At 37.9% G+C, this 12589-nt stretch overlaps 1 protein-coding gene across 5 annotated transcripts in view; it reads right to left on the reverse strand.

Annotated features, from left to right (window-relative positions):
* LOC136877406 (NADPH-dependent diflavin oxidoreductase 1) overlaps positions 1-11519 on the reverse strand; it is a 162343-nt gene extending 150824 nt beyond the window's left edge. For all 5 annotated transcript variants that reach the window (XM_067151415.2, XM_067151417.2, XM_067151418.2 and 2 more), the window contains exon 1: positions 11108-11519. In XM_067151415.2, coding sequence (XP_067007516.2) covers positions 11108-11182 — 75 coding nt within the window. In that variant the 5' untranslated portion in view covers positions 11183-11519. The remainder of the gene's footprint in view (positions 1-11107) is intronic.
* Positions 11520-12589: the final 1070 nt, after the last annotated feature.

Here is a 12589-nt window from a genome sequence, read left to right on the forward strand (position 1 = left end):
GAGTTGACCAAGGGAGGTCAGACAAGATAGATTTAAGTGAGGAGCCTGGCATAAATTGAAGCAAAGCCAGGACTCAGCTAAGAGCCCCGTGGTTGCCAACCCACAATCCCAAGTGTAGAGCCCCTGGGGCCCCTTTTAGTCACCTCTTACGATGAACAGGGGATACTGTGGGTGTATTCTTCGTCTGTGTCCTCCACCCACAGGGGGTAAGATGGTAAACAGTCATAGTCCTCATCACTAATCAAAGTCACTGTCTTGCAGCATGTGCAGTAATGTTGCATCATCAATTATTTGTCTTGGCCTCATTGACGAAGCTAGGAACATTACTGACTGTGTAACTAAAAAGGTATGATTATTTAAGAGAGTTTCTCGTATGTGTTCCACATCAGTGTAGATTTAAAGTTAAATTAGGTGCCATTGCAACAGGGTCTCTGTACTTACCTTGAACAACTTATTGCTAGTAAGACCAAATGCCCCGTCCTTTTGCTAGCATGTTAGCCCCCTCCACTTACTCCTTCTCCCCCTTTCCCCTGTACCTTACCATTCTTCTTCTTCCAATATTTATATTATTTTTTTAATATGTTTTTGGTGCCATTTTACTTGTGTTTTCAGTATGTCAATGTTTCCTGGCATTCGTCTCCATGGCATCAACTCGACCCACTCATCAGCTTTCAGAAGGGCCCTCCGCTGCTGACATCTGGGACGTTGTGCTGTCTCTACAAATCTTGTCTTCTACCGACATTTTCATCGATTGTGGACAATCTCTAAGAAGAAAAAAAATATCTCTGATTTTTTTCTGGTGTCCAACGGATGATGTAATGGACTCATCGAAGACATAATTTATGTTCAAAGTTACTATTTTTGTGTCCCCCTATTGGGGTGACATATGGTTATTATGTTGACTATGCAACAGAGAAAGTGTGCGTCACCCCTAGGGGTGACGGCCTTTTTCCCTTTGTTGTTGTGGAACACTGTGTTCTGTGTTGTGAGCTGTTGGTTTACGCGTCTTTCAACAAGTTCCTTGTAATTTGAAGTTTTGTGACAAGAATTTAATTCATGTTATGTGTGTTTCTGTGTCGAGTAAGCCATGATTACCGATAGAGAGATAGAAGAAAGACTTGAAAAGGGTTCGAGTGCTGAATCAAGTGATGTTGACATTTCGGATTTGCAATGTGATGCCACCTTTTCCGAGTCGGAATTGGACAGTAGTTTGTGTAGTGAGGACACTAGCAAAAATTCTGGTGCTGTATCGGGCGATGATTCAACCATATCACCAGCCAGTGACAATTACTGGGGAACATTCTCAGGTTTGCAGAAACATTTTTTATTCACACGTAGGCCCAGTTTACAATTTCCTCTGAATACTAAATATCAACCAGTATGTAAGAATAAAGCAATAATAGACTCCAATCCACATTATTTTCTTTGCCATTAATAACTGAATTCTGATAGTTGCATATGTCACCCCGGGAATGTCAGAGAAATTCCACTGACTGTTGCGCAATGTACAGCATGCTGAGAAAGGAATGGGCACCGTGCTGCACTCTATGAATACCTTACGTGAACAAGCAATGCAATACAACAGCAAATGGTAGCGCTAGTTTCGCGCGACAGCCTAAAGTTGAGAGGCCTGGACACACTGCCGTGTCACCCCATGAGGGGTGACGTACTATATTTTGTGTGGGCGTGTTAAAAGCTGCAATTCAGCACTTGTATTCACCTAGCGGTTAATGAGCAGCATGCCATTTTCTGGCAAGACCTTATATCTTCACCAGTCTACGCCTGGTGAGTAATCTTTCAGCTTTCTGAGGCGTGTGTGTGTGGCATCTATTGTCTTTGACGCCTTCTTCAATTCTGAACATGAACTATTTTATTCATCAACCCTGGTCTTGATCTATATACTTGTTCTCCCATTACTTTGTTTTGAACAATTCAAGGTTATGTGATACCGGGTTGACCTCCTTCGGATGTCGGGATGGTTAAAATTGCAGTCAAATCATTAGAAAGGCATTCCTTGGCATCAGAAAACTCGTAACCAGAGGTGTGTAATCATTTTTTTTTTTTTTTTTTACAAACATGTGCAACCAATGTAGGACTCTAAGGTGTTCAAAGGACAATTTCCGCATGAAACCTTTTATTCTGTTTGGTATTTAAATTTGCGTAGAGTGTCTTAGGTATTTCGTTTTTTTGCTACTTGCTTTATGTCGCACCGACACAGATATGTCTTATGGCGACGATGGGATAGGAAAGGACTAGGACTGGGAAGGAAACAGCCATGGCCTGGTGTGAAAATGGGAAACCATAGAAAACCATTTTCAGGGCTGCCGACAGTGGGGTTCGAACCCACTATCTCCCGAATGCAAGCTCATAGCTGCGCGCCCCTAACCGCATGGCCAACTCGCCTGTTTTTTTTAAATGTATTTCTGGTTAGCTTGCTATTTTGCCTTTCGGCATGTAGGTATCTCCTTTATTCCCCCATCCCCTTCTTTTCTTATTTGTCTTTTTCTTTACGATATATGTACTAGAGACGATGGTTGGGAAAGAACAACCTTTGTATGAATCCCTTTCTTTTCTATGGCACTACTGTAAATATCACTAGATCTTGTAAATCTTGAAATTTGTCATTGTGTTTTTTTAAATAGATTTTTGTGTCAAAGGTATCGGTGCTCTCCTATCTTGCCTTGGCAATCCTATACCCGAACTTAACGTGAACCCCTAAATGCAACCTTTACTTACTGTGCTCCCAATTTCATCCTACGTTGACCTCAAACGTTGTCTTGGTATTCCTAGCTATTGCTTCCACCGCTTTGCTCTCAATTTCCTCTCTTGCAGTTACATATTTGGAAGAAAAAAATATATTTACGTGGGTGCATCCCCTATTACACTTACGTGTTAAACTACAATAATTTTGCTGTGCCAACTTTAATGTTTTATTCTAAGGGATCTTTACTGCTAGCAGAAATTTCTATCAGGGTTGTGACTGGAGTCTATCTAGACCAGGGGTTTCCAAATGGCAGCCCGCGGGCCACATGCGGCCCTCGAAGCTATTTCTTGCGGCCCGCGAGGGCTTTCAAAAATGTATTTTAAGAAATGTGAAGAAAATTTACGAAAATTATTTCATAGCTCGGTCAAAAATGTATTCATTTTTATATCCTGTATAGATCAAAGTCAGAACTAATTCATTCTTTAATATTATCTCCTGTTTTTTTAGTATTCACTTGTGATGAATAAATTCTTAGATTTAATAAAATTAAAATCTAAACTTCACCGGAAAATGAGCCCCACAAATACCATTTCTAGGTCTTAACCATTATAAAAATGGCTATGGGATCAATACCAATTCTTGAACTCCATGCCAACCTCACTGTGGCCTTTTCATTCAACGTAGCATGTAATGAATACCAAGAAGTACTTTAAAAGCCATTGGCGTAAGAAGCGGTTTCATTTCTTTGTTCTTCTCTCATTGGCAGTACTAGCTGATACACAGTGAAAATTTTCCGGGAATTACTCCTGGAAGTACATTGTTGGAATTTTTGGCTCTTACAAATGTATAGCATTGTGCCCTTCACACTACTCCCACTAAAGTGTTCTTTTTGTTGTAACTACATTATTAATTTTAGTTTGTCTTCCGTTTTACATTTTTAATTTGTCAAATATTAATTCAAATTAATATATATTGTTGGGTGCTCTTCTTCAAAATTCAATCGTCCTGGGTATAGTAGCAGTTATTCTTAATTTCACTCTTTTATGAAATTGTAAGATAGTGTTTTAAGCAATTAAAATGATTAAACCTCCATTTCAATCGAACTATGCACATTATTTTATATACTGCTACCTCTGCACTATTTGGGGAATTTTACGAAAATTGGCCTATTATTTAAGTGCGGCCCGCGAACATTCCTATGGTTTCCAATGAGGCCATTGAGTTCTTACTAATTGGAAAACCCTGATCTAGACCATTATATTATTATTATTACTACTACTACGGCACTCCCCCCCCCCCCCCCCCCCAATTACACTAGATGTTACTATATGTGCTGAAAGTAGTTGAATTAGGTCAGTAGCAAAGGTTTCTGTCACTTGTGTGCATGCTTTCACAGATATTTTCAATGTATTGCTGATTTTAAACATGTAAGTGGAACATTTTCCTTGCAAAAGTTTTAGAGACTCCTTAATTTATTGTTTTGTTATCTGTGTTTTTGTCAATTATTTTGCATTCAGTAGTTTTAATCGATAGTAATGGATGTTGTGAAGTTTCTGATGAGGAATTCGCCATTACCACATCCGTATAGCCTTGAAAGTAAGGTACGGCATCTGCCCCGTAGATTTGGGGCAAGTGACACAGTGCTCTCAAGGGCAACACGCCGGACACTGTATTGAGGTTTATAGTGTACACCTACGGAATAGCTTTTCCTTTACATTTCAGTTATGCCAACTGAATATAAAAGAAGAGGAGCAGCATAGTAACGTGGCCAATAGAGTACCACCGATCTGCTAGAGGCAGTAAACAAAATTAAGAAAGGGGAAGCCGAGCGTTGTTATGGTGTGCCAGAAAGAACTACAAGCAGACTGAAATTAGCGGATATATCATTATAAGACATTTCCTGATGTAGATTGTTAGTATAAATCATCATCTTTTCACTGATATGCATGTTGACATCTGGTAAAAATTCCTAAATTCTCTCAAAGTGTTGAAACCTCTTACAACTCATAATTATTTCACTCGCTGACACTTTGAAATACGATACTGCGTGCACAGAAACATGGCACCGTGCAGTTTGAATTAAAGAGAAGTAATTAAGCTATAATAAACCAGACTGAACTGAGCAAAGTAACAGTGGACGCATAACATTAGGAATGGTTTGTGCGACCAAGTAACAGACGACAAAACACACCAAAGTTCATGCCCTCTTTCTTGTGAACTAATCGTTCCATTAACCTGGGAGTTGTCCTAAATGAATCTTTGAATAACTGTTCCCGGTTCTTCTGCTCAAAGTTTCAGAGGCAACGATTATCCTAGTTTTCGTGGTATTGTGAAACAACCCATGCAAATACAAGAATGTCACTTTCATTCCATATACAATGTGGAAGGTCTTTTCTCTATTAGTAGGCTACAAGGTAAATATAAAGTCAATGAATGTAAAATACATTATTTTGAGTCTCTACTGTAAACATTTGAAAATAATCTGAGCTAAACTATTGTAACAGTGAATTCTGAAAGAGATCCCTAAATTTTCTCAGTGCTCACATCTGAATCACCTCCATCCACTGGGTAATGTTGTTAAGTACAATAAATTTAATTAGAATTTAAATTGTTTACTGAATGTATATCTAATCATTCCCTAATAGTACGTAACATATTTAGCAAAGGTTTTGTACATATTCTACAGTAGATGTTATAAAAGTATGCATTTCTATGAATAATCTATCATTTCTATCTCAATGAGTCATCCCTCCCAAGTGTGCGGCATATCACCCGTCCTTGCAGCAACTCTCCCATTACGCACCCTTCTATTCTTTGGTTCATTAGTTTTATATAGCAAACTAGGGCTAAGAGTTAAATAATCAAGCGCTCATGTTTTTCTTCCCTTTCTGCAAGAAGTTGTCGATCCCAAACCCTTACTTAGAAAATACATGTCATTTAACGAGTTTCATGGAACAAGTTCGGCGGGAACTGCTTGTGGAAAGTGATAGTTAGAAGAAACATTTCCAAATGTGGAAAACATTCTCAAAAATGTTTTTGTGCTAACAATTTCTATACCCAGAAAGAGATGCGACTCCTACTAAAGTAAGCAAGAGCAAAGTATCAAGAAAACCAGATCTCACCAAATTACAAACAATCAAGGTCTCTGACATACACCATAAATGCACAACCAGCTGAAGAAAGACCCAGGAAAGCCAAACCATGGTTTAATGTAAAGTGCTTTCAACTAAGGAAACAAACAATACATGCTCTCCATGCAGTATGAACACAGGAAACGGAAATTACACTGAAAACATATGCAGATCTCCGGAAGGAATGCAAGTTCACCATCAAATAAGCTAAGAAAGACTATCAAGAAAAGAAGGAGAACACACTTAGGGCCTATAGAAGAAATAGAACATGATCCCTTCAGAGCACTAAAACCTATACAACCAAAATTTCCAAAGGATATACCAACTGAAACATGGGAATATCACCTTAGTCTAGTTTTGCAAGAGAAAGACACCAGACCAGGTATAGACCATCACTCAAGTGCATTCAATCCCATTACAGTAGAGGAACTCTCACTTGCAATAAGAAACAGTAAAGACAGGAAGGCGTGTGGACCTGACTCGATATATAATGAATAGCCTATCTGAAAGATGCAGCACCGATACTCGTAAAAACGTGGACCGCTCTGATGAATGAATGCTTGCGACAGGGAAAAATCCCAGACTCTAGGAGAAGATCAAGAATTAAAATGTTGTATAAAATGATACGCGACTCCAGTGATCCTGATGCATATAGAGGCATTTCTTTGGAAGATACTCTCTTCAAACGTATGATTAAGATACTTACTACAAGACTGACGCAAATGGTAGACGAGAAAACTCTGGAAGAACAATTCGGCTTCTGCAAGCACAGATCGACTTTGCAAGCTGTCAAATACTTGCTAAACATAATCCAGGACACTTTAAGATTTCCTTAACAGAAGGTATATGCAGATTTCGTAGACTTTACTAAAGCTTTCGACTGAATTAATAGAAGCATACTGGTATGGAAGCTCACAGAAATTATTGGTCTGGAACACCACTACATCATAAGATTTATTAAGGATATTCTACATAACAACCAGGTAGAAATACATAACAGCTTTACCAGATCTGACCCTATCGATCAAACAAATGGAGTACTCCAAGGTGACCCTCTAAGCCCTCTTCTATTTAACGTCGCTACAGCAGATGTAGTATATGTCTTACATCCTCAGAAAGTAAAAGTCGTCATATTTGCTGATGATATGGTTTTGACCTCAAATCAAGAGAGCAATATCAATCAATCAATCAATCAATTAGCAATATGGGCCCAAAACAACAATCTTGAAATAAACCTTAAGAAGACAATGACAATGATCTTTAAAAAGGGAAGAAGAACAGCCAATGATGACATTCTTTATTTCAGAGATGAGCCACTGATTCAAACTTGACACTTCAAATACCTAGGAATTAGTCTTCTGACAAAGGTGAAAATATTCACACATCACATGAAAGATAAGGTGATATGTGCTGTCAGATCAATGAATGACATTAGTCATCTCAGGGACATGTCTCCGCAATCAACACTGAGAGTTCTTAAAGCAAACATTATACTTATCACAGCATATGGTTTGGATATAACATGGGATAATTTAAGTAAAAGTAATCTGAAAGACTTAGAGATAGTGAAAGCTGTATTTTTAAAGAAACTGCTTTGCCGATCGAAATATACCCCTTCGAGGTTGACACATGAACTAGCAGGAGAACTTTTCTTTATCGAAGAACTTCGACTGGATCACTAACTACCGTCCACAAGACAGTACAACGAGGTACTACAAGAACTACTAGCAAAAAAGAAGGAAATCCCAATTGATTTCTACTCTACAACGGCCATGACGTCAATAGAATGGAAGGGCCCTCTCTATGAAATAAGACACACAGTGACCCGTTTCACAGTGCACGGTTTTCATCATAGATTTTGTGAAACAGAGGTGTTCCATTTACCCACACCAAAGTGTATTTGTAAATTATGTAAAAAAAACATGATAAATACACGCTCTCGTGTGTTCTAAGAGGTTACAATAATTGAAATTATTAGGAGTCCACTATTCAATACAATGACATTTATTAGTGTGCATTAATCACATGTTGTTACATAAGGTACTAGTTTCGGCACTTATAACGTGCCAGCATCAGTCGAAGAGTCAAATCAGGCAAACCTAAATAATCTTAAAACAACTTAAAACACATTATAACACCCACATATTTGAATGTTAAATAAAATTATGGTACAAGATGATGTTGCACTCCAATATAAAATCCTTTTAAAAATGATGATGACTCCGTTTTATACACATTCTAAGAGGTTGTCGATAACACAATTATGTAAATAGTTTTATGTAATGCACATCGTGCGTACTTATCCTTAATAATAATAATAATAATAATAATGCATGTGGCAAGAGATAATTTAGTGCTCTAGAAGAGTTAAGAACTATATACGATCAACTTTTTCTCAAGAGCACTTTGGGATCAAAAGACCAGCCTTAACTGTCTGAGGCACTCAATCTGGCTGAACTGTTTTTCAATATTGCACACAGTGCGTAATGTATTGACCATGCCAATTGTGAAGTCACAGCAGTGACGGCTCATGCGGAATAGACCTAATATTGGTGCTTTTGCACTGTGATGCATAGTCCATTGCAATAAGTGTAATAGACAATTCTGAACTCATATACTGTATATCTAAACTCGACGATATACACAACTGACTTGTAAAGAAATATTAAAATTTACAAAAAATAAACCATTTCTTCCCCCTATCGAAAATAATTTTGTTCTAGTATCAACACATTAATGTTTACAGAAGTTCCGAGATTGATAACTTTCAGAACCGGCTTAGTTAATGGAGGGGGGATATCAAAACTTGATTATTACTAACATACATATTTTAATTTTTACTGTACCGAACTTCGAAAAATTCACTTTCATCTGTACTTTAATGGAGAAACATCTTCATAATTGTAGAATGTTCATTTGGGTAGTGGCATAATTATTTTTATAGCTTGGTTATATCATCTTGTCAGCTGTATTATGAAGAGTGAAATACTTTCTATTAAAACCTTAGTCAAAAGAATGACAGTTTAAACCCTTGAAATAACTTTTAATTTTTTGCCACAGCATGATCCAATAGCAGATGCAAATCCAGAGCAATGACATTTCAATACAAATCGTCAAACCAGGTATAATAAATAGCCTTCCTTTCCTTTCACATCCTACAAGACAAGGTCGTCCCAACGAGGGTGATAGTCCAAGAGAGGAGAGGGTGTGATTTTCAGCCGCGTTTGGGGAGGAAGTGTCTACGATTCCAAGAATTAGAACGTCTCAGCGATACAGCTTCAACATTACACACGAATAGGCCAGCCGTCCTGCAAAGTGTGTGCAGATCATACACAGAACCTTATGGGTAACTATTAACCACAGCTTTCTCTGATGGGTACTCCCAAGAGTTCATCCTAATGTTCGGTCGTTCACAGACCCAAGCAAGGCTGCAAGATCACCAGTAAATGAATACGTATCGATCTTTGGCTTGATAACAATACAGATTATAACGGATGGGATCGCTCATCACTGTATATTATGTCTTTCATTCTACTGTAGTTGTTCTGCAGCTCATATAATGAAGCCATGCACGAGTCAGACACTTTTGCTACAGTTTAACCTACAAGGAAGTTCTTGTAAACATGATGCTGGGTTTGTAAGTGAATAAAATAATGTGTTCAATATTAGATATAGTGAAATAACAAATTAATTATAGTCCATTTAAAAACCATAGGAAATATATGTGGTTTTGTCTTAAGACAATTCAGGAAAACGGGCCCCCTACACCTTGAATCTACAACTGGGATCATTTTGTAAGAAGGAAATGAGTTTGTAGAGAAAGGTAAACCTCTGATACCCAGTTTGTGAAGTATATGTTATAGATCCAATATGACAGCAGCTCCAACGAGCTCACAGGCTTGCCAATATCGGCATTACACATAGGTTACAGCTACCGGGAGAAAATATTGGTCTGGATAGGTTACGTCTGGCTAGTCACAAGACCGCTCTGTAGGGGATAAGCCCGCAGATTAGGCCCATGAGGCAGTCATCAGGCCTCTAGCATCCTCTGGCGTCCAGCTAAAATGTTTCAAAAATTACTGTCACAAAAAGAATGGTTATCTAGCGCACGCTTTTATGATAAACTCCACGTCTAGTTGAAATGCCACTCTTTCCTTATTTTCAACAAATATGGTAACCCTGTGTCCACATATCATGCGAGCTTTATCACAGACAATACGAACACTGGCATCATCAGAGCTGATCACAGCTGGCCAATAGGAACAAAAATGGAGGCAGTCTGTAGTATGAGTATGTCTTAGTTCTAATTCCCCAAATAAATAAATAAATAAATAAATAAATAAATAAATAAATAAATAAATAGGTTAAATAAATAAGCAAGAATAATTTTCGGGGCAGGCAGGTCGGTCTTTGTCACAAGAATCAAGGAAGGATCTCTCCTCTCTGCTACTTCAGGTATCGTAAAACTTTTTTTTTATGACCAGCATGCAAACCAGAAACAGACGTAATACACAGACAAAATTATCCATACAGGCGAGGCTAGTATTATGCTTACAGGCCGACTTTGCTATATAAGGGTGAAAACTGAGTGGAGCTGGGATTTCCTAACTATAAGCTGAAAGTAACAGAGAAGAAAAAATAAATACACTAGCAAATGCTGGAACTGTGAAACCAATGCATTTGCAATCAAGAGGTAAAGGCTAAAATAGGAATGTAAACATTAGATGAAGGTTCCGTGTGAACTGGTGTTTGGTGGTGGGGTCATGCAAAGGTAAACTGAGGAGTAGGCCTATAAGTTTTCTACATGAATAGGCTAATAGATTAAGTCACAGCTCGGCAGAGAGGGACGTATGAAATGATGGCTGGTTTAAGCTTTTAATAATTCCATATTTAGAGGCATAGAAGCAACTATCAATGCTGAACCAGTAGAAAACAGGATAGTTATGAAGCTACTAAGTCCATTTACAGAAGTTTGAGTCTAAATATTGAGATGCAGAACAGTTTGTAATAAGTATTTTAAGAAAGTATCTTAGGTTATTTTCTTTAAAATCCAAATAGATTGCTTTTCTTTATTTTTCCATTGTGATCTTTTACCATACCTTGTCTTTTAGGCAGCCTCTAAATTAAGACAGTGTTAGGCCTACTAAATAAAAATATACGTTTAGGAAATCGTTCCTAAACAATAGATATCCTGCACGATGAAGCATTTCTTACTTTTAATATACTTAACAAAGGTCGAAAGTCAATACAAAATTAATGGAAACAATATTACCTTCAAACCAGAATTGTCTTCCGGCACAGTTTTCACCTCACCGCCTCCGTAAAACTCATTGGTTGGTTGTGGCATATTTATACTGTAGTAGGAAAACAAAATCACTTCTTGGTAAGATCACATCTGTTCCAAATCAAGACACGAAACTCGAATGCTACTATCAAATACAGTATTTGCTACTATTCATTAATTTCCCACCCCCGAGAATACGGCAATATTAAAAAATATATTACATATATTTTCTAACTATGCCATGTCATGGTTTAACACGTCTTAATAACGGGGAAAAAAAGCTCAATCACGTTCGTGCATACCATCTGATTTGTGTTTCTATTTGAATTTAAAAACTGGAAAGAAAAAAAAAATCACACTCGTTTAGACTTCCAGCATACTGCTTGACTTGTACCCAAGCTTGTACCTGCTCAGCTGATGCCGGGGTCTTCTTCTTCTTCTTCTTGCTGTTGTGGGACGTTTGGGTTTCTTGAATGTTACCCAGTTACAAGTCGGGATTAATTAGCTTGTTTGTTTGTTTGTTTGTTTGTTTGTTTGTTTGAAAAGTTTCCACACAAAACCCACACAATAATAAACGATTCGCTTATTGACCTACACCACTAATGTTCACACACACTTATGACAGCAAGTTATGCACCTAATCGTAAGACAGTTGTCAAAATAATGACAAAAGAACGCAGGAGTGTAATAAGACCTTTGGGAAAAACAAAAGAAGATCGTTTGTTTACAAAATTAATTTAGCGTTATCAAGAAACTGGTTTATAAGTTTAAGTATATCGGAAGAAGGTTCGAATAATAAACAATAAACACTGGTTGGCAAAGGTATGTGTAATTGTACTAATTGTTTGAATAAGATACGTTGTGAGGAAGAATACTGAGGACATTGGAAAAATAGACTATTACTATCGCCTTCGGGGTTTCCACATATTATCTGCGCACCTTTTCTCGATAGATTTACACCCTAGTGCTGAATTGGTCGACCTCGACCAAGGATCACTTAAGAGAAATAGACTGGCAGTCGAACAGTTCGGTAGTGTTGAACAGCGATTTATATATTGAGGCTTACATAACTGTGTTATAAAACATTTACGTTACATGTGCGAGTTTAATGGCATTGAACTGGCTTGGGCGAAGGCAAAGAGGATTGTACGGGAAAGCAATGTTAGCGGGTACATTTCCATGACAAAGCTCGAAGCCGTAATGAGTAATGCAATTTTTTCTATTAGCAAAGAAGACTGGGATGGATATTGTTCCCACGTTCGTAACAGTGAGGAAGAGTACTGGCAGAACGATGGACTGATGGAAGACGCGCTCGAAGAATTCATCATATCTCTGGATAGTAACTCTAATGAATCAAGTGATGACCAGTTTTCCTCGTCCGAATCCGAACTTGCGCATCCCCTGACAGACAGTGAGTGACCCATCGAAGAAGCTCTTCAAACACTTCTTCTTAGAGCTTCTGGTAATTTG

Source organism: Anabrus simplex, chromosome 7 (genome assembly GCF_040414725.1).
Source record: "Anabrus simplex isolate iqAnaSimp1 chromosome 7, ASM4041472v1, whole genome shotgun sequence".
Lineage (NCBI taxonomy): Eukaryota > Metazoa > Arthropoda > Insecta > Orthoptera > Tettigoniidae > Anabrus > Anabrus simplex.